This window comes from Olea europaea, chromosome 19, assembly GCF_002742605.1.
Source record: "Olea europaea var. sylvestris chromosome 19, O_europaea_v1, whole genome shotgun sequence".
Taxonomy (NCBI): Eukaryota; Viridiplantae; Streptophyta; class Magnoliopsida; order Lamiales; family Oleaceae; genus Olea; species Olea europaea.
The window spans coordinates 8,488,790-8,513,456 of record NC_036255.1 but is presented as its reverse complement, the minus strand read 5'-3'; the positions used below and the strand labels follow the sequence as shown (position 1 = coordinate 8,513,456).

General features: G+C 33.4%; 4 protein-coding genes across 9 annotated transcripts in view; all 4 read left to right on the top strand.

Moving 5' to 3' along the window:
• Window positions 1-262: 262 nt before the first annotated feature.
• Window positions 263-4,584, top strand: LOC111368692 (cysteine-rich receptor-like protein kinase 10). Of its 3 annotated transcripts, none has more exons than XM_022990095.1 (8): window positions 263-729; window positions 798-1,273; window positions 1,515-1,676; window positions 2,088-2,206; window positions 2,362-2,572; window positions 3,414-3,645; window positions 3,783-3,933; window positions 4,101-4,584. In XM_022990095.1, the coding sequence occupies exons 1-8, from the start codon at window positions 383-385 to the stop codon at window positions 4,425-4,427; spliced, it is 2,025 nt and encodes a 674-aa protein (XP_022845863.1). In that variant the 5' UTR covers window positions 263-382; the 3' UTR covers window positions 4,428-4,584. The 3 variants fall into 3 exon arrangements, with proteins under 3 accessions (XP_022845863.1, XP_022845862.1, XP_022845864.1); XM_022990094.1 differs by having other exon boundaries at window positions 264-729; window positions 3,408-3,645; XM_022990096.1 differs by having other exon boundaries at window positions 265-729; window positions 1,515-1,655; window positions 3,408-3,645.
• Window positions 4,585-5,576: 992 nt separating this feature from the next.
• LOC111368695 (twinkle homolog protein, chloroplastic/mitochondrial-like) lies at window positions 5,577-7,798 on the top strand. Its single transcript, XM_022990099.1, has 7 exons — window positions 5,577-6,050; window positions 6,531-6,602; window positions 6,644-6,705; window positions 6,984-7,039; window positions 7,120-7,177; window positions 7,263-7,376; window positions 7,627-7,798. The coding sequence occupies exons 1-7, from the start codon at window positions 5,759-5,761 to the stop codon at window positions 7,696-7,698; spliced, it is 726 nt and encodes a 241-aa protein (XP_022845867.1). The 5' UTR covers window positions 5,577-5,758; the 3' UTR covers window positions 7,699-7,798.
• A 125-nt stretch (window positions 7,799-7,923) lies between these two features.
• LOC111368696 (primase homolog protein-like) lies at window positions 7,924-10,759 on the top strand. The gene is made up of 7 exons (XM_022990100.1): window positions 7,924-8,106; window positions 8,411-8,476; window positions 8,563-8,679; window positions 9,289-9,336; window positions 9,439-9,524; window positions 9,603-9,663; window positions 10,373-10,759. The coding sequence occupies exons 1-7, from the start codon at window positions 8,008-8,010 to the stop codon at window positions 10,472-10,474; spliced, it is 579 nt and encodes a 192-aa protein (XP_022845868.1). The 5' UTR covers window positions 7,924-8,007; the 3' UTR covers window positions 10,475-10,759.
• A 12,405-nt stretch (window positions 10,760-23,164) lies between these two features.
• The window catches only part of LOC111368691 (cysteine-rich receptor-like protein kinase 25), a 25,485-nt gene continuing 23,982 nt past the window's right edge, over window positions 23,165-24,667 (top strand). The window contains exons 1-3 of one of the 4 annotated variants that reach the window (XM_022990093.1): window positions 23,249-23,657; window positions 23,724-24,196; window positions 24,431-24,571. In XM_022990093.1, the coding sequence (XP_022845861.1) occupies window positions 23,311-23,657; window positions 23,724-24,196; window positions 24,431-24,571 (961 nt within the window). In that variant the 5' untranslated portion in view covers window positions 23,249-23,310. Of the gene's footprint in view, window positions 23,658-23,723; window positions 24,197-24,430; window positions 24,572-24,667 lie in introns of all 4 variants that reach the window. The other 3 variants (XM_022990091.1, XM_022990092.1, XM_022990089.1) reach the window with 3 other exon arrangements.

The window sequence follows — 24,667 nt, the reverse complement described above, 5'->3', positions numbered from 1 at the left end:
CGAGCCTCTACAGTCAAGCGCATAGATAGACTCCCACAAACACTTGGCTTGTAACAGGTTGGCTGTGATTTTCACGAGCCAAGCAATTGTGAAACTGAACACTTCGATACATTTGACAAGTCTAGACAGTTGAAATGTTCAGAGTTGTAAATTCTAGACCATGAAAAAATCAACAGTATTCAGTCCTTTCTCCATCAATAAGTAAATTGTTGGTATATATCTTCTTTATTAATTTCCACGAGGACCATGCAACCAAAATATTCTCTTCCATTGACTGGCACTTCAAGTCTTCGCTCACCACTCCTTCCACATCCAATAAAAATCCATTTCTGTTCGAAAAAATATCAAAATTATAAGCAGATTTTTTTTTTGAAGGTTAATCATGTCAGCCCTCATCACCTCTACATATTTTTGCTTATTTTGCATTCTCTGCTTCAGCATAAGAATTAGATCGGATCCTCGTTACCATTGGTGCCCAGATACAGCTACATACAGTCCTAATAGCACCTATCGATCCAACTTGAATCAAACTTTACTTTCTTTATCTTCAAACGGCACCTGGGAGAATGGGTTTTACACTTACAAGGTCGGTCACGGCCCTTCCGACACTGTCTACGGTCTATTTCTATGTAGGGGCGATGTTAACACTGATGATTGCCAACAATGTGTGAAAGATGCTATCACTGATGTCCTGAAACGTTGTCCCAAGGAAAAACGGGCAACTATCTGGTATGACTATTTATTTTACCAAAAGTTGAAGTGATCAATGTGTATTCATTTAAATATTGTTTCAACAGGTACGATTATTGCATGTTACGCTACTCAAATGAATCTATATTATCGAGGCTGGAGATGTCTTTCACTTTATACCTGTCTAATATGGAGAACATTACAGATGAACCCAATAGGTTCAGACAGTTATTAGGAGAGACGATGAATGAAATAGCATCGGAAGCAGTTAATAGTAATCTCCCCGGTAAGAAATTTGCTACAAAAATAGCTAACTTCACGGAATTTGAAAGATTGTATACACTGGCACAGTGCACGCCAGATCTTACGAGTGGTGATTGTGACATCTGCCTTCGAAATGCGATCCCGCAATTAAGAACATGTTGTGATAATAAGAAAGGGGGAAGAGTTATTTTTGAAAGCTGTAATATTAGGTATGAGACTTACTCCTTCTTTGATCCTACTACGGTCCTTGAACCACAGCCTACTCCAAATATTCCTCCTATTCAGCCACCGGCTCCCTCGCCTTCTACAACCGGTCAAGGTAACTTCTTGATTCTTAAGCAATACATTATTTTAAAAAAAATGGATTTCTACAAAGAAAAAAAAGATTAGTTTTTTCTTTTTCTTTTTCCGAAAAACAAAATAAATAAGCAACAAGCATCAATATAAGTCTGCAGTGATCATAACAAGGGATATATCTCAGTAAATCTCCTAGGTATTCAGTGGAAGATTACGACAAGAAAATTTATCGTTTCTCTTCTTCTTTTGTGTTTCCAATTCAGGAAATGGAGGAATTTCAAAACAAGTTATTCTTGCCATCGTTGTTCCAATTGCTGTTTCGTTAGTGCTTTTTTTCATAGGCAGCTGCTTCTTGAAAAGGAGAACGAGGAAGGAACCTCATGGTGCTGTGAGTGAGGAAAATGGTAAGATACGAGCACACAAAGGTAAAGTAGAAGAAAAAGATTCCCATTCGGTCTTATAGCACTATTGAGATACTGGATCGAACTAAATCATCTAGAAGATCAAGTCCTTTCATATGCAAGCACGTTTACAATTTTTATAAAATGAATGGTGATCAGAGAACTAATTTAGGATTTTCTGTTGGATCTTAACATATTGAATCACACCATCTAAAAGTTTAAGTGGAAAGAGATACGCGACATGTTTATTTATTTAAATTTGGTTTCCCTACTTGTTCTACAGTTTTTGTCTAGTGCACTTATTTCAGTATTGCATCTTCAATATAAGAAAGTAAGAAATTGATAAGAAAAAAAGATCTTAGTTTCTCGCCTGTTCCCTCACTCCTAGATTAAAGAAATTTATGTAATGATTTGCTATTTTTGTATGTAACGAAGGAAATGAGATTTCGTCAGTTGAATCCTTGCAATTTGACTTGAATACTATTGCGCTTGCTACCAACAACTTTTCTGCTGACAACAAAATTGGTGAAGGTGGATTTGGTAGTGTCTACAAGGTACTTGAAGGAGTATAATTCTAAGTACAAGGTTTATCCCTTTATATTTACAATGTTTTAACAATCACTTTCACAGGTTTGATTTCTTTGGTAAGCCGAGCTATACAGTATTTGACAATCTGTGGGGTATAATACTATGTTTAACGTGCTTGTAGGGTACCTTCCTAAATGGACGAGAAATAGCTGTAAAGAGACTTTCCAAAAGTTCAGGACAAGGTGCAAAAGAATTTAAGAATGAGGTTGTACTTATTGCCAAGCTTCGACATAGAAATCTAGTAAGACTCCTAGGATTTTGCTTGGAAGGAGAAGAGAAGATACTTGTTTATGAATATGTGCCCAATAAAAGCCTCGATTATTTTCTATTCGGTTAGCATCAATCTTGATATTACTTCCTCTCATCTTTATATTGAAATTCATATACATTGGCTATCGACAAAAAGTAATTTAGCCAATATATATATATATATAGGGATGACGATGGGAGGGGACAGGGCGGGGCAACCTCCCCCACCTCCCATGCCGTTACCCATTTAAAGCTGGACGAGGTCTTTGTCCCGTTTACTACTCATTTACATTTTTTTAATAATTTATTTTATTAACCTCATTCATTAAAGTGAGACAATAATATAATTATTAATTTTTAAATTTTTTTATTTACTTTTAAAAGTTAAATTAGTCAAATATATTTAGTTTACTAAAGCTTTTATTGTTTGTTATGTTCCTTGGATAATCTTAATTGCCATTTTCTATTAAAACAAATGTAATTTCGTGAAATTTTCCACTAAAAGTATTGAATTCTCTAAAAAAAAGTGTGTGTGTGAGTATATATATATATATATGGTGTTTGAGCCACATTATTTTGGTAATAATGCATTCTTGAATAGTGTATTGATGAGAAATGTGTGGTTAGGAAAATTTTTTTATTTGCTTGTAATATTATTTTATTGAAAAATGTGTAGTTGAAATGATATCAAATCACTGTTTAAGAATACATTTTTTTGGAATAATGTGGCTNTCCGTCCCTTACCCAAATATCCAATTTAACGAGTAATCCCCGTCTTGCTCAGGATGGAGCCCCACAAGTGTTGGGGTTGATGGATTTTTTTCTTAGCCCTATACATAATATAAATTATCTAGTTAAGGCCTTTTAGTTTTCATTTCTGAGACCTGCCTTTGAAAACTATGTTAAATGGATGTAAAGATGCAGAAAAGCGACAAATGTTGGATTGGTCAAAACGTTACAAGATCATACGAGGAATAGCACGCGGATTGGTTTACCTTCATGAAGATTCTCCTGTACGAATTATACACCGTGATCTCAAAGCTAGCAATATATTATTAGATGGAAATATGAATCCCAAAATATCAGATTTTGGCATGGCAAGAATTTTCGACGTTGATCAGTCTCAAGGAAATACAAGTAGGATTGTAGGGACATAGTAAGTTCTACACTATATCTATTCTATATTTGATCAATCTGCCAAATTAAGTAATAAGTGGATTTTATTAGAATCAAATACTAATACCTTCTTAAGTTTATTAGCTCAAGATATATTTTTCTTTTTTTGGCTTGTAGTGGTTACATGTCTCCAGAGTATGCAATGTATGGAAACTTCTCTGTAAAATCTGATGTTTTTAGCTTTGGCATCCTTATTTTGGAAATCATAAGCGGCAGAAAGAATAGCAGCTTCTACCAATCAGATGGCGCTGAGGATCTCATAAGCTATGTAAGTGCAAACTCCAAATTATTTCTGGACGCCATATTTCTTAACAATCATAGAGCTTCAGGAGTAGTTTTGCATTTTATTTTATTTTATTTATTTATTTTTTTGGTTTTTATTAATATGGTAACTAGGATTAGAGTTTAAAAAGTTCAACGACTTTTGATGTGCAGGCTTGGAAGCTTTGGAGAGACAGTAGACCCTTGGAATTGATGGATATAAAATTACAAAACACATATGTTAGGAATGAAGTAATTCGATGCATTCAAATTGGCTTACTGTGTGTTCAAGAAGATGCTAATGAAAGACCAAACATGGCTTCAATACTTTTGACACTCAATAATCATTCAGCTACTCTTACTCTTCCTCGTCAACCTGCATTTTTTCTTCGTAGTAGAACACAATGCTTGCCCAAAGTGCAAGATTCTTACAAACCCACGTCGGCTTGGATATCCTTCTCTGTAAATGAAGCATCAATTTCTGAATTATATCCAAGATAGAGAATTAAAAGTACAAATAACACGTAAGACTTTAGGAATGCTATTTTTTATCTGTCGTTGGGAGTTTCTTCAGATGAATGTACTTAATTAGCCACATATTGTTCATTTAACCCTTGTTTGACCCTATTTTGAGGGAAAGAATGTATTTTGAATAGTAGATTTATAGAGAATGTGTGATTAAAAATTAAGGACGTTTTTGAGTTTGCGTGTAATATTATTTTATTAAAAAAATTTTGGTTGAAAATGAGTTTTGAAAAAATGAGCTATTGTAATTTTCTAGATCGTTCTGTAATATCGAACAAAAATGAACATTATAATAAACAAAAAATTTAACTATTTTTTGTTCATTTGTCGAAGTTTAAAAATTGGACTACTACTAGATTTTAAACACGTCGGTCCAACAAACAATCCAACGATTTGACAAATGAATTGATAACTTGAAGGCTTGGCCAAATAAATGTCGAGATCAAATTTGATAACTACAAACCTAATTTTCAAATTTTATTAGCATATGCAATTTCTTGAAGTCTCCATCGGGGTTATCACTGGCAGACCCACATGGGGTCATGTGGGGTCAAATGACCTCACAATTTTTTGGATTTTCCTTTTTTTTCCCCCTTGCTTAAAACGTAATTTTCTGTCAAAGTAGTGTGCCAATCCAATTAATTTCCCTAGCCCAATGCCCAAACCCAAATCTTATTGTAGTAGCATATGGTCTTATTTTAGCTAATGATACGTTGTTCGAAAAAAATTTCATTTTTGACTCCACAGTTCGAACTGTCTGGATTCGCCCATAGGAGTTATCATACCTAAACCAAAGAAGCGGATATTATAGTTTGGTGGAAATTAAAATAATTAATTATAAGTATAATATATATTTTAAAATAAATAATCAATTTTTTGAAAAAAAGTTCAACATACAGTACTTGATTTGAAAGTAAAACTGATCATATTAGAATGATATATTTTAAAATAAATATTTAATTTTTTAATAAAAGTTCTACATATATGGTACTTGATTTGATAGAAAACCTGATCATATTAGCATTTTATTTATAACTAAGAAAGAAGCATCTGATCCAAAATAATGAAATATTCAGAAAATAAGAAAATTCTGTCAAACATGGTGTTAAATACTGAGGAAACACGCTTATTGTAGGAGAGTCAAGAATGCAAAAAGAACAGAGAAAACCAGTCGCCCACAAGAGTGTAAAATCGAAGTAAACACTTCTTAAGCCTTTTTCGCTGCCTTTTCTTTCTTATCCATGGAATTGCAAGCATCTACTTCTTCGTCTTTCTGTCAATAACAAGAAACCCTTGCGGCTCAAAATATGCTTCTTTTACCTCAGAGCAGACTATTTTTGAGCACCAATTCCAACTGCAACAGAGTAATTTTCATGGGCTCCAAACACATGCTTCTTCTTAAGTCTACACTCACGCCCGGGACGCATACACATACATATGTGGCCCATTTTTCTTCATCTTCGCAACCTCAGTTCTTTTCTACTCATAGGAAAAATATAGCATTTTCTACTTCTTCTCCGAGACCCATATCTCCAATTCATCGGATGACCTCTGGGTTGAGTTATTACCCCCATGCTCTTATGCCTAAACCCAGACCAGGTTTTTTTATTCTATTTCTTTTCTTTTCTATTTTGATGTTTTGTTCACTTCTAATATATTTGCAGTGTTAAATATCTTTGAAAATCGACTATGTCAGATGAAGGTACAACTAGTTAAGCAGAGAGCACATTTTTAGAGCGTTATTGTTAAGAAACTTTCTTTTCGAAATTCATTTGGTATTTAAGTTTGTTCATATAATTTGGTACTTAAGTATGGGGGTATAATATGTTTACATTTCATATATGCATTAGTTGGATTAAAAGAGGGGTAAAGCTGAATTCTTTGTGTTGTTTGAAAAAAAATTAAAAAAAATTTTGAATTTTTTAGAAAGTTAAACAAAAACGTGATATCATAAATCCACTGCAACAGCATCAAGAAGTGGTACCATATTTGAAGATTATTGTACGTTGCTAGTTTTGTTTGTTCCGTTTTTAATGGATTTTGAAGAATGATTTTATTAATTTTGTCGAGTTTCTGTAGTTGTTTTGGAGACCCCAGAGCAGCAAGTGCTAGATCCGGAGCAGCTGAGGATGTTAAAACAGAAGTTGGAGGATATCGGGATTGATGGCGATGCTTGTAAGCCAGGGCAATAGATATCGGGATTGATGGCGATGCTTGTAAGCCAGGGCAATACTGTGGTTTAGTGTGTCCGAATGTACAAGCTTTTGAATATTATTTTTCCGAGAGACTTGTCATGTTTCAGTTCATTCAGCTATAAAAAGCTCTTGCGATTTAGTAATTTAACATTTTCACTACTACTGTATATGAAGAGACAAGTACTATATATCTATGTCAAACATGCCAACAGACATAAATTAGTTAATTTCATATGTTTTTGTCAACGGGACTGCATTTGTATCTACCACATACCAGATTGTTCTCATTTAGTTGTCTGTCTCATTGTCTTGAGTCCCCTCATTGTTGGCATTGTAGTGCAAAGGTGGAGATTCAGAAGAGAAAAGCTTATCTCTTCACATCACAGAAGATAGGTAAGTTTCTGTTATACTTTGTGTTCTGTGTTTTCCTTTCTTTTAACAGAAGTATAGTACTATACACCTATATATCATAGTGCTGCAGCAATGTGGAACTGCTTTCGGGCTAAATGTGGGTGGAGAGGCACTACAAGGGTATGCTTTAAATGAAGTTGCTTAACTGACTACTGAGTATTGATGGTGCACAACTCATGTGGTCTACTGGTTATTTTGCTTGTAGGCCTTTGCTGATGTAAAATCAACTTATGCAAAAATGAATAGAATCGGCAAAGTAAAACAAGCATTCATAGAAATCACAGAGGAGAGTTTGGAACTGGAACCTGTGTGCAGTAAGGTAGTTATTATTATTTGTCGTCCATGTTTGGACATTCTCTCACATACGAATCACTGGCAAGTAGAATCTATTTGCTAATATTGTTCTTGCTGCATGTTTGGCACTGTAAAATTTTGTGCCTCTTATCGATGTTAAGATCAAAGTAGACCGTATGTTTGTTGTCTATGATCCTATACCAGTTCTCTTTGTGGTTTATCTATATCTGACCAAGATATTCAACCTCGTTGATGCCTTTTGACTGTTGTTTCAGCTACTTGCATATTTTGCTGAGCGAATGATATCTGGGGAAACACTGCGGAGAAACTCTGTAATGCAAAAATGAAGAGGCACCCAGGTGCAGATGTTGTTTTATTTTCAGAAATGTTCATGTATATTTGTGTGCAATCACGAGGTTGTCTTGACATGCTAAAGAATTATTTCTAGCCATTGAAGTACTTACATTTCCATTGTATTCACATCCCTCCTGGACCTTGGGCCCTTTGCCCTTCTCCTGAAAGAAGAGGAGGGGCAGGGGAACAGACTTTAGAGAGACGAAGAGGGATGTCAGAAACATTGTTTAGACTCTTCTAAACTGTTATATTCTAGTAACTTGACTTTGATTTAATTCCTAATTTTGCTGGAGTAATGTCTGATGAAGATTTCGATACAGATTGCTATTGCTTTCACCTATCGAAGGAATGGAGAACTTGTGAACTGCAAGTATAGGATTATTACTAAGAAATTTTGGCGGGTATGTTTATATGTATTGTTAGTTATTCTTCATTCCTGAAAGATTTAAATTTCCGCAGGTATGTTTATATGAATTGTTAGTTATTCTTCATGCCTGAAAAGGTTTATATTTCCAAGAAGAAACACTCATGTAAGATGCTCTATGTGATTATATCTCTCTTACTGCACCAACCATTCATAATATGGCTCAGGCTACTAATTGGACTGTTATGGTTTTCTGATGTGCCTTTTTTAAGTATAGAAGTAGTTCTGATGTTTTACCGTCATGAGTCTCATAGTATTTAGCTGGTAACACTGATGGGCAGGAAATGAATACTCAGAAGATTTTTTATGGACTGGATGATATAAAGGGAGCTAGTGATATTATCATTGTAAGTTAAATTTCTTCATTGTTCTGTTGTCTATGGTCAATGCATTTGACTTTTCGTGCTATTTATTCTTATATTCTTAAATAAAGGTTGAAGGTGAAATTGATAAGCTTGCAATGGAAGAAGCTGGTTTTAAAAACTGTGCGAGTGTTCCAGACGGTGCACCTCCAAAAGTCTCAAAGAAAGAGCTGCCTTCTGCTGAAGAGGTATCTGTCTTGCTGCAAATCTTTAACCAACCACTTATGATGTCTTTTATTATTTCCCCAGATATCTACAGTTAACCTCAATATTTGTGTGCTCTGCATTTTCAACCTTGATTGAGTTATATGCAAACCTTCCTCGACCCTTTTGACTTTCATCCTGGGAGAATCATTATTGTTATTTTTTCATCATTTCCCACAATATTATCTTTGTTATTTGTTTCAAACGTTAGCTGAGTCAATGATCTTCTCTCTCCATATCAAATAATTACTTTACGGATCGACCTAATTGCTACGAAAGTTGCAACATGGGAAAACCACGGATAACACGACTTATTTGAATGACACGTTGACCTACCAATTGTAATAGTATTATATATATTCTGTATAATACTTCTTCCGACTGACATAATTGTCCGATTTATTCCTAGATCTTTAAAAAAAAAAAATTACTCTTTACTTTAGGATAGTTTGTCCTCTAATGTTACGAGGGCTTTCAAATGTGTGCTGGTTCTAGGCAGTCCTCTACTGTGTCTTTGACATCATAGATTTTATGATGAAACTTTCGTTGAAGTGTTGATTCTAATGCTCTTATTACGCAGTCTTTGAAGCTAGGACACAAAGTATCAATATTTATGGAACTGCAAAGAGTACATTGAAAAGGTTTGTTCGGATTACAGTTTGTTTTATTATATCAATGATTTGTAAAAAGAAATTGTTGGGATGCAAAAGCTTTTCGGCCTTTTCTTTTGTTTCTTTTGATAGGTATCTCGCATAATACTTGCCACAGATGGGGACCCACCTGGTCAAGCTTTGGCTGAAGAACTTGCCCGCCGCTTAGGGAAAGAAAGGTTTATCATGCAATTAGTACAAGTATATCAACAATGATTCAACAAAATCTAAGATTTTTTTTTTTTTTTTGTTAATAGGTGTTGGCGAGTCAAATGGCCAAAGAAGAATAATGCTGAATCTTTTAAAGATGCAAACGAGGTTTAATATCCAAATTTTCGACTCATTTTTCATTAACTTCTTTACAGGATCTGTTACATGCAACTTATAAACCATAAATTCAATTGTTTTTGAAATCTTTGCTTCTAATGTACTGATATGCTAGTGCCTCCATTGTGCCTGCTGTTTTCTGTTGCAACCGTGCAAAGCATGTTTAAAATTTGATATTTAACACGTTTCATTTCAACGGGTTTAAGATCATATGTTCTGCTAAATTGCTGCGTTGTTGAAATTAGAAATCACATTTAACGCTAGACTCTGTATTGACATTACCTTTCGTTGGTGATACTGTGGTGGAAAATGATGTACTGTGGTGGAAAATGATGTATGAAGCGTCTCTTCGAATCTTTGAAGCTCTGGAACCATTTACTTTGTCGCAGTTTTGTGATGTAGTTTTTGAGTCCTTATAGACTCAATTCATATTTCCAACATGTTTGAAAGTAAAATTTGAATGCTTCAACAGTTAGAACACATTAGAGTATGAGAACCATTCTCTCATATTAATCAACATACTTCAGACATGTATGAGCAAATTTTTGTATTGAATTTAGTGTTTTTAGATCCTAATACCATTCATTATGACCTTGCATTCATGCGTAGAAACATTCTTCTAGCTGGTTAATGTTGTCTTCATTACCCCTACCGTTTATTGATATTGTTGTTTTGACTATGCCATATATTCTAAATGTAGGTCCTTATGTCTATGGGCCCTGCTGCATTGAGGAAAGTCATTGAAAATGCTGAACTTTATCCCATAAAGGGGTTGTTCAATTTTAAAGATTACAGAGATTGACCAGTATTATCCTCAAATACTTGGCTATGAGCTTGGAGTTTCAACTGGATGGAGGAATTTGAATGAATTATATAATGAAGAAAACAGTGGGGAAATTTGGTTTGGGACTTTTTTTGCTGTAAATTTCATTTTCTGGAAAGTTAATTTATAATGCTTTGGAGTATCCGTTACATTCTGCAACATGCAAGGTGATAAGAGTAGGAAGTTTTCAATGTGATAAGCACTGTAATAAACCTGAGTTATTAAAACTTATTCCCCATCTCCCGGGACAAGACGGTTAAGAAATATGGTAAATTTCTGTAGTTTTAGATGAAGGATGGTAGCTGGGTGAATTTTGAAACAATGTCTGGTGTGGTATGGATTCGAAGAGGAGTTTCCTAAGCTGTTAAATATCGTCGTTGGCAAAAAAATGGAAGGGATGTTTCATTTGGAGAAACCGTCAACGTTTGAAACGGGCGATGCTATTGAATCGATCAATATATTATATTATAGACTTTTGGAAAAGATTCAGAGTGATGTCATGAGAGGGAATGATCAAACATGGACGGCCTCTCTTTTTTTCCAATAATTACTATGAAATCATATTTTGAAAACTGAGGTTGACAAACGAAGGAAGAAGATTTCTCCTAATTGTTCTCTGTAACCTAAAGGTAAGGAGACCAAAAATCACGGGCTGTTGCATTGTGAAGTGGTGAATGTTCTGTGGTCTTGGACATACATTGCGAGATACAGGGTATGCTCGAACGAGAAATACCTCTTGGACAGGCAAAGACGCTGAGATGAAGGGGTTCTGTGCATAGAACTTCTACTACTATTTTCGATTGTTGAAGGAGAGAGACTCTTAGGCCTCGTTTGGTTGCATGAATTTTTCCATGGAACTTGGAATTCGAATTTCAACTTTCACTTTTGACCTGTTTGATTGACAAAATTTTTCAGGGAGTTGATTTTTTATGAATTTCTACGGGTTAGATGGTTTTTTATTTTCCCCCTTTTTTTTTTTTTTTTTTGCTTTTTGTTTTCTTTTTTTTAATTGTTGGCGATGGGAACAAATTTTAGGAACAATTGTAAAATAGGACATTCCTGAAATTGACAATTTTTATGTAAAATAAAACCAAACAAATACCAAAATATAGTTGTTCTTTTTTATTTTTTTATTTTTTTAATTTTTTTGTTGGCAATGGAAACAAATTATTGGAACAATGATAGAAGTGGATATCCATTAAATTGACAATTTTCATATAAAACAAAGTCAAACGAACACCAAAAAATATGTTTACTTCAACATTTTTCACGTGAAAAATTATATTAAATAAACACAATAATTTACAATTTTCAAGAAAACAATTTCTAGGTAATTTAATTCTTTGGAATTCATTTTCTTTTCACCCAAATTTCATCTTCGCAATCAAATAGACCTTTAGCTTTTGTGTGAACAAGAGAAAACGCTGCATATGTTAAAATGTTCTTGCACACAATTTTTTTGTGAACAAGAGAGAACTCCTGTCGTACTTAAAAAAATTCTTCAAACTTATAAAAAGAATATATTTAACGTTATCCAACAAGATAACATTTCATGTCCCTGTCCATTCGATACAAGTCGGAGCCAAAAATTTTGCGTTCTATATGTACAATTAGTTAGCAGTATGTCAATAGAAAGTCATCAAACTTTACAAAAAGGAAACTTAACTTCAATATTTCACGGTAGTTGCATATTAGTTTTCAATGCATTCTTTTTTTTTTATACCATAAGTGTTCGGATCAGCTTACGCGCACCTTGACTAATCCCATAAGGTCCTAAAGTTTATAGTCGGGCACTCACCTCAGTGATTAGTTTTCAATGCTCAAAAACATCAAAATTGAAGTTAAAAATTATTTCTTAACCCTCAGGAAAATATGTTTCACTTTGAATTTTCATGCATCACCAAAATTGAGAAACAACCAAATCTTATAACTGGCTATCTCGATTCAACGAAGGTCTTGATAATTTTTATCATTTTAGAGTATAATTTTCAACATATCCCTATTACACTTCACATAGTTTCATATTGATGTGTTTAGACGAATACAAAGAGGAAGAAAATACAAGTTAAGTGAGGTATTTACATTTTAAGCATCTTGCAAAATTACATAGCAAATTGTGCCAAGATCCCTCTGCCGGTTAATATACACTCGTTAAGAAATGAAATAAAAGATGAGGAAGTTCCTTCAAACATATTTACGTTACATAAATTCACTATTACATAGAAAATTGTTGACATAAAGAAGATATTTTATGAATATGGTTTAGTTAAATGCAACGTCAAAAAGAATAAAAAAGGTCCAAAAGCATTTAATGAGGATGAAAGAAAAATTGTGGACGAATTTAGATGGAAACATTTCATTTGGTTTTATTCTTGTCTATCTAATTAAATTTACATGAGGTTAAAAACATAATGTACATTTGAAAAAATGTGATAGATATATAAGATTTGTGGATGAAATAGCAGCTCTCTTAAAGATTATTATGTTTGTTAATTGGACAGTTGAATTGACTCGATTAATTTCATTTGGACTTTATTTTGTTTGTAATCTTTTATGAATATTAGCCAATATTTTTATTTCCTATTCCATCTAGAGTTAGGGTCGTTACTTTCCAAATTATTTCTTGAGGCCATTTTTTTAAATATCATAAAGCTTCAAACATTCGACCGCTATTGATGTACAGGCTTGGAAGCTTTGGAGAGAGAATGGGCATTTTGAATTGATGGATCTAACATTGCAAAACGCATATGCTAGGAATGAAGTAATTTCATGCATTCAAATTGGCTTTCTATGTGTTCAAGAAGATGCAGATGAAAGACCAAACATGATCTTCAATGTTATTAACATTCAATAGTTATTTAGCCACTTTCGCTGTTCCTCGTCAACATGCATTTTTCCTCCGTAGGAATCACGGAGCTTGCCCAAAATGCAAGATTTGGACAAATCCACATCTACTTCGACAGGATTCTCCATTAATGAAGCATCAACTAAATTACATCCAAGATAAAGAAATATACATTGGCATCAAGAGCACTAATAATAAGTAAAACTTGACGTTGTAAAAGGTTTTGTTATTGGATTAGTTAATTTTGGTGGGAAAATAAGTAATTAGTTATCCAAAGAGGGATTAATCTATATGTATACTCTTGGTGTACATAATCCTTTTTACACCCCCTCACATGGAGGGGGAATCATATGCAATATTGAATAATCCCATAATATTTAAGTCACTTCTTTAGCCTTGTCGTCCACTCCAATTTCTATTATTCCTTAAGCAATAAGGGCTTCGGGCAATGTTCAAGATACTTCAAAAGAAGCGACGAGCTCGAGTCTGCCGTTGTATGGGATATACCCTTTAATTAGGTGTGTCGGGCATTTTAAGCATAGTCCTGTTGAAACATAAGGGGTTTCGAGTAATTCTCAAAATCATTTATGAGAAACATGGCGTGCTACGCCCTTTGAACCGTTGACACCACCATGTTCGGCATGACATATACAATTTTCTTTATATATAATTTGAAAGAACTGTAATGCTTTCTAAAGAAATATTTTTAGTCTCTGTTTGACGAAATTTTAAATTATTAAACTTTACTTTCAGTCATATATTTTATGAAATTCATCAGTACCATACAATTATAAACTAAACCATTTATAAATTCTTCTAGACAGAGATTTAGCCCCTCTTTGGTTTCCATTATTTCATCATTAAAATGAAAAATATGACCGTTATCCATCACATCAAGTCACCAAATTTGAATTTCTATCTCTTGTGTAGAGCCTGTAACGATTATATTTTTCATTCTCATTCTTCCAAAAATAATAAACAAACAGGAACTTAATATAGATAATAGTCTACATAAATTGGCCGATGCAGATTGCATACCCCTATAAATAATTTTGAGCGTACCACAACTTTAGTGTGGAGCTCGGTTGTCCCACCAAGCATGATCCAGACATCTTTTTACGAACGAGTCTGCCTTAATTAATCCGGGTCCGGTACATGTGATGTGACGCGTCTAAGTTGGATATTGAAATATGGTATGCGAGCTTCTACCACCGACTTTTAACATAGCATGAATACAGAAACAAGTTGGCTCACAACACATGGCTCGCAACAGGTGGTTGAGATGTATTTTTATCGGAATTTTTGGAATATTTATAGGTGTGAATTGAAAAAGTCTCAAATTGGTGCGATGACTGGTCGCGACTTTTCAATTGCAAATGTTGCATGTTAAAAAATTATGTTTTTTGGGAATGGATGTGACCTCTACACCATCAAATATGAAATGGTACGATCTAATGGTTAAAATTAATTTTGCCAATAGATGCAACCGTTGGGAAGAGATACATGAAAATATATAATTAGAACCATCTTAATTCTTTCTTTCTCCAAATTATGTCAAAATAATTTTCATATTATTTTTGAATTGCGTGTTCAATATTTAGTATTCAATATCTTTCGTTCTAAAAGGGTACAGTCTAACGTTGGTTAGCCAGTCAAAATTAATATTGTGTTATATTAATTTTAGAACAAACATTGTATCTTGGGAGATAGACGTTCATTAAATCCTATTAACACCAATGCAAGGGGGCGAAATCCATTTTCATTCGCTTCATTTTATCTCCTTCAAATATTTGCATTTGCTATGTTTGAGAAAGCCGTAATTTGTTCGTTATTATACAAATACCATTATTTCGATAAGTTGTTACTCCAATTGTATTCTCGTCTTTTTATTAGCGAAAAAAATTATGGACTAATTTATTCCAACAACTTGTCTTTTACCATGCCATTTAAAAACTAGCTCGCCCGATATATGAAGTACGGTGATTTTTGAAAAGAAAAAGTTGGCAGAGGAGACTGTGTCTTTCCAGTGATTTGGATAGAAAAAGTTTGGCGTCAGGAGACTTTGCTTTTCACGTCTATGGAAAATTACAAACTATTAATTTATAAATAGATAAAAATGAATAGTATTTTGTGGATCCGTGGAAATGTGTAGTTGAAAATGTAATTCAACTAAATACAAATGATTTTTGAATTTTGTCAAACTAGACTATGTCAAGAGTTTTACCGTAGTTTAGTCTTATCCCCATCCAATACGCAAGTGCTGTCTTCATTGTTAATTTTCACAAGGACAAACCACAATCTAGTGACTTGCATATCATTGACTGTTCCATCACCGCTTACCACGCCTTTCACTTTCGATAAGTATCCATTTCTGACTAAAAAAAATGGAAAATTTGTGAGATCAAATACGTCAGTTTTCATCATCTTTACATATTTTTGCTAATTTTGCATTCTCTGCTTCAGCAAAAGAATCAGCTTCCAATTTCTTTATAAATGCTGCCCGAATCCAACTACATACAATCCTAATAGCACCTATAGAGCCAGCTTGAATCAACTACTTGTCACTTTATCCTCCAACGCAAATGGCCAGGAGAACGGATTTTACAGCTATTGTTGGCCTTGCCCCCTCCCCAGACACCCCTTGTTCGCTATGAAAGTGTAAACCGCAAGTGTTTGGATTGTGTTCAAATAATAAAGTGAACTTTTTGAGTTCGAATTGTCTATCTCTCAATAAATGTTTACTTTCAATTACACAACTTTAATCAAATTAATTCTAACAACGAAAACAAACACAATAAAGATTTGATTTTGAAAAAAGAAAAAGAAAAAAGAACTAAAAATCTGCAAAATAAGAAAGCATAAATACTTGAAAATTTTGGAGGAAAACGTGGTTAAGATTTATAGTTTCATTTAACCATGGCCTAATTAATTTATCTGCAAGCTAATTAAAAAAATTATCCATTTATGATGTTAGATCTGATTTTTCAGTTTTAGATAATTGTTTCTCTCGAGTGAAATTAATCCTAATTAATTGGTTTAACATACTATATCTCTATGTTGATCAAAATCAAATAACTGCATTAAATCTTTGTGAAAATAGTTCAATGGGTCACCTAGGGTTAGGGTATATCCATATCCCTACAAGAACCTAGGATTTCTATTAATTGACCTAAAATGTACAATCTTCTTTTGAACGATATACAAATCATTAAACACAATCATTTATTTGTCATATAAATGAAAATACAATAATAACAATAGTAAAAACACAGGAATATAAGTAAATTTAATATTATAATCTGATGTTTTTAGCCGTGGTGTCCTTATTTTGAAAATCATAAACGGTAGGAAGAATATCAGCTTCTACCAATCAGATGGTGCTAAGGATCTCATAACATATATAAGTGCAAACTCCAAATTATTTCTTGAGGACATATATTGTTAATGATGTCTTTCTACTTTCCTTTCTCTTATTATTTCTTTTGTAATTAGGATTAGAGCTTAAAATATTCAACATTAATTGATGTGCAGGCTTGGAAGCTTCGGAGAGACAATAGACCTTTGGAATTAATGGATCTAACATTACAAAACGTTTATGCTAGGAATGAAATATTTCCATGCATTCAGATTGGCTTACCATGTGTTCAAGAAGATGTTGATAAAGACCAAACATGGTTTCAATACTTTTGATGCTCAATAGTTATTCAGCTGCTCTTGTTGTTCCTTGTCGATGAGCATTTTTCCTTCATAGTAGAACACAGAGCTTGCCTAAGGTGCAAGATTAGGACAAATCCACGACAACCTTCTCTATCAATGAAGCATCAATTACTGAACCATATCCAAGATAGAGAAATCTATATTGTCATCAAAAGCACAAATAATGCATAAAGACAACTTATCTTTACCAAAGGAAGCAAGTCTTACTAATTCATCAAACTTAGCATTAAATCCACCAATGGTCACCTGACTTTATACTTAGTGTAATCATGACCATTCAATTTGATTTTGTTTCATCATGATCATCTAACTTTATACTTAGTGTCACCATAATCATCCAATTTTATTTTATTTCACAATGGCTACCCAATTTCATATAACATTTCATTATGGCTACCCAACATCGTTTCACCCTTTTCACTAAATGTTAAAAAGGGTAAAACGGCAACTTTACATTATATATAAATTTTTTAAAAAAAAATAAAAACTTATTTTTTTTAAAAATTACGTAGAAAAGTAAAATAAAATTAAAAAAAAGTTATTTTAAAAAAAAGAATTTTATTTTTTTAATTAACTTTTTATATATAACACAAAGTTACCGTTTTACCTCTTTTAAAAATAGGGAAAATGGTGAAAAGAAGTTGGATAACCATGGTAAAACATTATATGAAATTGGGTGATCATGGTAAAACTAAGTATAAAGTTGGTTGGTCATGGTGAAACAAAATCAAATAGAGTGACCGTGACGATATTAAATTAAAGTTGGGTGACCATTTCTGGATTTAATCCTCGAACTTAGCTAAAATTATGAACTAGTGAAATTATTTACATATAATTTTTTCTATACATCTTTAACTTTTATTTTTATAGTTGAATTGGCCCTGGCCATCCAAGTATCTTTACCCAATTTACATTGGTCAGACCGCAATTCACTTTACCCGAGACTGAATGAAGGTGGGTCAATTTGAACTTGCTCGTCTATTTTGATACCACTGCCCTCGATGGATGGTGTGTGACCAAAAACCAGCTATAACCTATAACTATGAAGCCAATGTGAATAATTTCCGAAGGCACTTCCCTTTGTCAAGAAAATGTTAGCACTGATCTTTGCATGAATATTTTAAACTTAGGGGCCATTTGGCTGGTGGAAGTTAAGCCTTCGTTTAGCCCTCATTAATTTTCATTCTATTAAATTTTATTTCTTTCTTTCGTAAAATAATATTGTGTGAAACCAAAAACCTTTCCTTATTTTCCAACTATTCATTCAAAAAAAAAAAACACTATTCCAACAAAATGGGGGGTCAAACGAGGGCTAAATATGAACCCCTTAATTAGTCTATAGAAATTGAGACGAGGAAGTTTAAATCAGAAGAGACAAATTACAAATTATTTATAGATATTGAAACAATTTGCAAAAGCAAACCTACAGATCAATTGTCTTTCCATTACATTGACATCGAAAAACATTTACAATATTCTGAGATATTGACTATGTTAATACTTAACTGGACATCGATAGATTTCACTTCAATTAAATATCGAAATATTAACAATCATATAATTATTTGAACTATCCTCTTAACCAGATTGAAATTTTAAAATGAAGCTTCCTGTTTGAACTCCATTAAAATTTAATTTTAGGAAAAATATATTTTGTAATAGTAATTTTTTTCAATAACATGTGATTAAAAAATAAGATATTTTTTTAATTACGTAAAATATTATTTTATTGAAAAATGTATTAATAAAAATTGGAAAGGGAAAAATGCATTAAATTTTAATGGAGCCCAAACAAGGGCGAAAGATCAAGTCTTAAGACTCGTTTGGCTGGACTTCTCCTTTTGCTTTTTGTAGAATAATTTCTTGGGGAAGCCACATTTGGTCTATTTTTTTCAAGAAAATTAGTTGAGCTTGTTTGGTACACTTAAAAAGTCAATTAAAATCAATTTTTGACCGTTATTTCATTATTACAGTCGTAATTTTTGAATTCTTCTCTTATAGGTAGGATCCACTTTATTTCTACCGGTCAAAATATCAATTATCAAAATCTCTACCAAACAAGCACTAAACGTGTCCAAAAATAGTTTCTTAGTCCTATAAATAATTTTTAACTATTCAAAAGCCTTGCCAAACGAGTCTTTAATATAATATTAGAGTTTATTAAAATTCTAACCAACAATTCGATCTATCTAAATCTCAAATGAATGTTCACATTCAAAGACTAGTCATACCACACATTTGTTTAGATTATTCACATTTCAAGCCAACTAGAACATTTGGAATGTGACATATCCAGTGGCGGAGCCAGTACCCGGGAGGGGGTGCGATCGCGCGTGCTAGCTCCGCCGGAGTTTACAGTGGCCGCCAAATGAAATTTACAGTAACCGCCGATGGAGAAGTGGAGGAAGATGAAACAACACGTAGGTAAGTTTTGGGCCTTTTTTGTTTAAGTTTTGGGGCTTTTTACGTTTAAATTTTGAGCCTCTTGTTTTTTTTAAAATAAAATCAGGCCCAAATCTCAATTATGAATTCCATTTCCCACCATTACTTGGCATTCCAATTGAAAAAAATCAATTACATTTGCAAGCGGAAGAAAACTACAGCACTGCTCACCGTCGCAGTTCCGTCTTACTGCTGCTGCCATTGGAAAAACTTGACGCTGCTTGCCTGCCTCTCCAACTCTGTTTTTGGCACGACAAATTGGAAGAAAAGAAGGTGTTTCTCAGTGTTTCTCTTTTCCTGAGTTTTATAATAATAGTTAAATACATTGAAATTAAAATGTTTGATTGATACAGGAAAGCAAAATCCTTAAATTCCTCGATTTTATGCAGAATTCAATTTCTGACTTTCTTATATCCTTATTGACTGTAGTCTATAACGGTAAGTCCAGTCGCCATTTTTCCCCTTTTGGTATGTATTAACTTATTTATTATGATTGTAAGAGAATAAAGTAGAAGAATAATGTGTAGAACTCAGATGAAAGGTATTCAGTGACCAAGTGAGACTAGACTGTGGTCTGTCTTGAGAGAAGAGATGGAAGAATAAGAATTAAGAAGGGGAAAGAGAGAATGCATTTGAATAAGATGGGAAAAGAGATAAAAAGGAAAATATTAGAATCAATTTTAATTGAAACACTAGATAATAAAGTAAATATTAATAAACGACATCGTTATTACGATCGTTAATTGTTGACAGTCAACGTCCGCCCTAGCTGAACTTTGATTCTAGATTCGCCACTGGACATGTTTATCCAATCTTTAACACTGCACGTGCATCTCGAGATTAAGTCACTGTTTGATTTAGTTAAAAATTATACTTATAGTAAATTTTGATGAAAAGAAATGATGAAATATGTGGTTGAATATTGATTAAAGTTGTAGATCCAAAATCAAAAATAAATTTTAAAAGTGAGGGTCAAACAGTGACTAATCAAGACCATGGGCTAAAGCATAAATTACACAATATATGAAGTTGATTCAAACCTTTAATCTTTATGATTTGTAGAAATGGTCATATTTTTATTGGTTATATTTAAATAAGATTGATGGAATTAATTAATTTGTTCATATGTTTTCGTTTTTCATCACTTTGACTATTTTTATAGTCCTTCAAGTTTCAGAAAATTTTGTGTTTTAACTCTTCAACATGTTGGACATCAACTAAATTCATTTTGATCATTAATACGAGTAGAAGATTTGCACAAGTTAGCATCAATGAGAGAAAGAGTTGGAGTTGGAGCTATGCATGTGTGTATCATTATCTTCTTAAAATTATGATTATTTGCTCGATCACCCATCTTCATCGACATTTTCTTCAAGTAGGCCGTTGAAAGTTAACTTCAATTGTAACTCATAATTCATAAATGCAAAAACAAATTGAGCATAACTTAGGTTTTGGGGTTTCGAGAGGACATTTGTTACCCAAGCCACAAATAAATTGTGTGTGTATGTGTCAGTTTGTTTGAGCCCCATTCTTTTGAAAAAAAAAATGTATTTTTAACAGTATTTTAACCACACATTCTTCAATAAAATAATATTACACGTAAATTTAAATTTTTTCCTTATTTTATAATCACATATTTCCCATCAATACACTATTCAAAAATTCATTTTTCTCCCAAAAATGAGGCTCAAACAAGGGCTGGGGTATAGATTAAGTTATTTAATATGTAAAGCTGGGTTTGGAGGAAGGGAAACATGACGGATTGAAAAGCAAAAGCTAGTTTTATTGCAATTTCTTTTTCTAATGCATATTTTTCTTTGTACGGCCCAGGTACATTGCTGTTGCCTAAATCCTAATTAATCCTTGTTATAATTAGATTGTCAGGAAATGATAGTTTCTACCACTAATAAATATTTATTACACTCTCTCATTTTATTTTCAAAGCATTGTGCCATTTACCAAGAATAATATTAGAGTAATGCTATGTAGCCATGGAACTTAATTATTATCCTAAGAAGATTTATCTTATTTTCAAAAGTATTGCATCAAGCATACTTTCAAAATTCATATAATTAAGCAAAAAATATTTCATCTCACTAGTAAACATTTTTTTAATATATTTTGTTATAATCAGTAAAATTCATGAATCTACTTTTGAAGGACAGGGTCACAATAATATATCGTTGCATTATCTTGGGATGGATTTGAGATTTTTTGTAGACATTAGTCGAAGTTTAAAAGTCGGGCTACTACTTGAATATTAGACCCCTCAATCGGACCAATGGTCCATCGGTTCGACAAATGAGCCGGTGACTTGAAGGCTTGGTCAGTCAACATTCACATCGAGTTTGAAAACTATGAACCTAATTTTCAAAATTCTATTATTATATTCAATTTTTTTAGTCTTCATCATGTCATATTACCCAATCAAAATAACCGATATTACTTAGCGTGTGTTTGGTAGAACTTAAAATATTTATTTATATGTGAAAAATATAATATAAAAAAGTATAATCATTTTTAATATAAGTTTGACTTACAATACTTGGTTTGAAAGTAAAGCTAGCCATATTAAGCCCCGTTTGAGCACATTATTGTAAAAATGAGAATGAAAAATATAGTCGTTATGGGTCCACACAAAAAATAAAAAATCAAATATGGTGGTTTGATGTTATGAATAACGGTCATATTTTTTATTTTGTCCACACCCTTCACATGAGGTTAGATAACATAATTTATGTACATACAGGTATCCACACCCCTTACATGAGGTGGCATAAAGCACAACCCTATTGAGGAACAAGCTTATTAAAGGTGGTATTCGAGACTAGTCTCATTCTATGTAAGGGGTATGAACATCTCTATGTACATAAATTATGTATATCAAGCACAAACCGATGTAAAATACTGAGGAGCGCGCTTGTTAAAAGTGGTACTCGCAAAAAGGCCGAAAAGAAGAGACAAAACAAGTCGCTGAAAAGTCTTAAAACTAATTTCTCTGCTTTTCTCTTCTTACTTTTAGTTGCTTGTCATCTAAATATTTGTATCTTTCACTGCAACACGTTACTTATTTTGATTCCTCAAGACATGTGCAGACCTTTTCACCTATAATTTGTACGAGAATGATGATGTGCATGATGTTGAAGATGCTTGAGGGGTATTGCTTGGATAGTTATGTTACTGGATGTTTTCCAGACATGAAACCACTTTTGAAGTTGTGTGATTAGCGGAAGGTTAGTTATAAGTACTTTTTCCGTACAAGCGGGCCATACTTTGTCTTCGCCACAGGGGCGGATCCAGGATGAAAATTCAGTGGGGGCGAAACCAAAAAACTTAAGGGGCGAAACCAAAATATCATAGAAAAAATCTTGAAAACCTGAAAAAACCTCAAGAAAAATAAAAAATTTGAAAATCGAGTGGGGGCGGCTGACCCCCTTGGGCCTCAAGTGGGTCTGCCCCGGACCACAACGCTCGGCTAGTAACAGGCTGGCTGTGATTTTCAAGTGCCAGACTATTATGAAACTGAACACACGTGTGGACAGTTGAAATATTAAGAGTCGTAAATTCTATACCATATAAAAATCAACATTATTCAGTCCTTTCTCCATCAATAGTCTAATCTGGTTCCTATCATCTTTATTAATTTCCATAAGGACCAAGACAACCAAAAGATCTTGCAATATTTCATTGACTGGAACATCAAGTCTTCGCTCACCGCTCCTTCCACGTCCTATAAAAATCCATTTCTATTTGAAAAGATATCAAAATTATAAGCAGATTTTTTTTTTATTTTTAATCTTTAAGGATAACCATGTCAGCCCTCATAATCTCTACATATTTTTGCTTATTTTACATTCTCTGCTTCAGCACAAGAATTAGATCGGATCCTCTTTACCATTATTGCCCAAATACAACAACGTACAGTCCTAATAGCACCTATCGATCCAACTTGAATCAGCTTTTCCTCACTTTATCCTCAAACGCCACCCGGGAGAACGGATTTTACAATGACATGGTCGGCCGTGGCCCTCCCAACACCGTCTACGGTCTCTTTCTATGTAGGGGCGATGTTAATACCGATGCCTGCCAACAATGTGTGGAAAATGCTACAACTGAAGTCCTACAACTTTGTCCCGAGGAAAAACGGGCAACTATCTGGTATAACTGTTTATTTTATCAAAAGTTGAAGTTATCAATATATTCATTTAAATATTGTTGAAACAGGTACGACTATTGCATGTTACGCTACTCAAATGAATCTATATTCTCGAGGGTCGAGCAGTCGTTCATTGTATACCTGTATAATATGGAGAACATTACAGAACCCAATAGGTTCAGACAGTTATTAGGAGAGACGATGAATGAAATAGCAACGGAAGCAGTTAATAGTAATCTCCCCGGTAAGAAATTTGCTACAAAAATAGCTAACTTCACGGAATTTGAAAGATTGTATACACTGGCACAGTGCACGCCAGATCTTACAAGTGGAGATTGTGACATCTGCCTTCGAAATGCGATCCCGCGATTAAGAACATGTTGTGATAATAAGAAAGGAGGAAGAGTTATTGTTGAAAGCTGTAATATTAGGTATGAGACATACCCCTTCTTTAATTCTACTTTGGCCCCTGCACCATCGCCTACTCCAAATATTCCTCCTATTCAGCCACCGCCTCCCTTGCCTTCTACAACCAGTCAAGGTAACGTCTTGATTCTTAAGCAATACATTCTTTTATAAACATGGATTTCGACGAGAAAAAAAAGATTATTTTTTTTCTTTTTCCTTATAACGAAATAGTTAAGCAATAAGCATCAATATAAGTCCGAAGTGATCATAACAAGGGATATATCTCAGTTAATCTCCTAGTTATTCAGTGGAAGATTTCGACAAGAAAATTTATCGTTTCTCTTCCTCTTATGTGTTTCCAATTCAGGAAATGGAAGAATTTCAAAACAAGTTATTGCCATTGTTGTTCCAGTTGCAGTATCCTTTGTGCTTTTCTTCATCATAGGCTGCTGCTTCTTGAAAAGGAGAACAAGGAAGAAACCTTATGATGCTGTGAGTGAGGAAAATGGTAAGATACGAGCAAGGAAAAGTAGAAGAAAAAGATTCCCATTCGGTCATATTTCACTATTGAGATACTAGATGGAACCAACTCATCTAGAAGATT

Excerpts from the sequence above, each read along its gene's own strand:
- LOC111368692 (XM_022990094.1), top strand. The coding sequence starts at position 383 with ATGTCAGCCCTCATCACCTCTACATATTTTTGCTTATTTTGCATTCTC. Across the intron at positions 2,207-2,361 it reads GATTTGGTAGTGTCTACAAG|GGTACCTTCCTAAATGGACG; the intron begins GTACTTGAAGGA and ends ACGTGCTTGTAG. Across the intron at positions 2,573-3,407 it reads CCTCGATTATTTTCTATTCG|ATGCAGAAAAGCGACAAATG; the intron begins GTTAGCATCAAT and ends ATGGATGTAAAG.
- LOC111368695 (XM_022990099.1), top strand. The coding sequence starts at position 5,759 with ATGCTTCTTTTACCTCAGAGCAGACTATTTTTGAGCACCAATTCCAAC. Across the intron at positions 6,603-6,643 it reads GTTAAAACAGAAGTTGGAGG|ATATCGGGATTGATGGCGAT; the intron begins ATATCGGGATTG and ends CCAGGGCAATAG. Across the intron at positions 7,040-7,119 it reads CTTCACATCACAGAAGATAG|TGCTGCAGCAATGTGGAACT; the intron begins GTAAGTTTCTGT and ends TATATATCATAG.
- LOC111368696 (XM_022990100.1), top strand. The coding sequence starts at position 8,008 with ATGAAGATTTCGATACAGATTGCTATTGCTTTCACCTATCGAAGGAAT. Across the intron at positions 8,477-8,562 it reads GAGCTAGTGATATTATCATT|GTTGAAGGTGAAATTGATAA; the intron begins GTAAGTTAAATT and ends TCTTAAATAAAG. Across the intron at positions 9,525-9,602 it reads CGCCGCTTAGGGAAAGAAAG|GTGTTGGCGAGTCAAATGGC; the intron begins GTTTATCATGCA and ends TTTTGTTAATAG.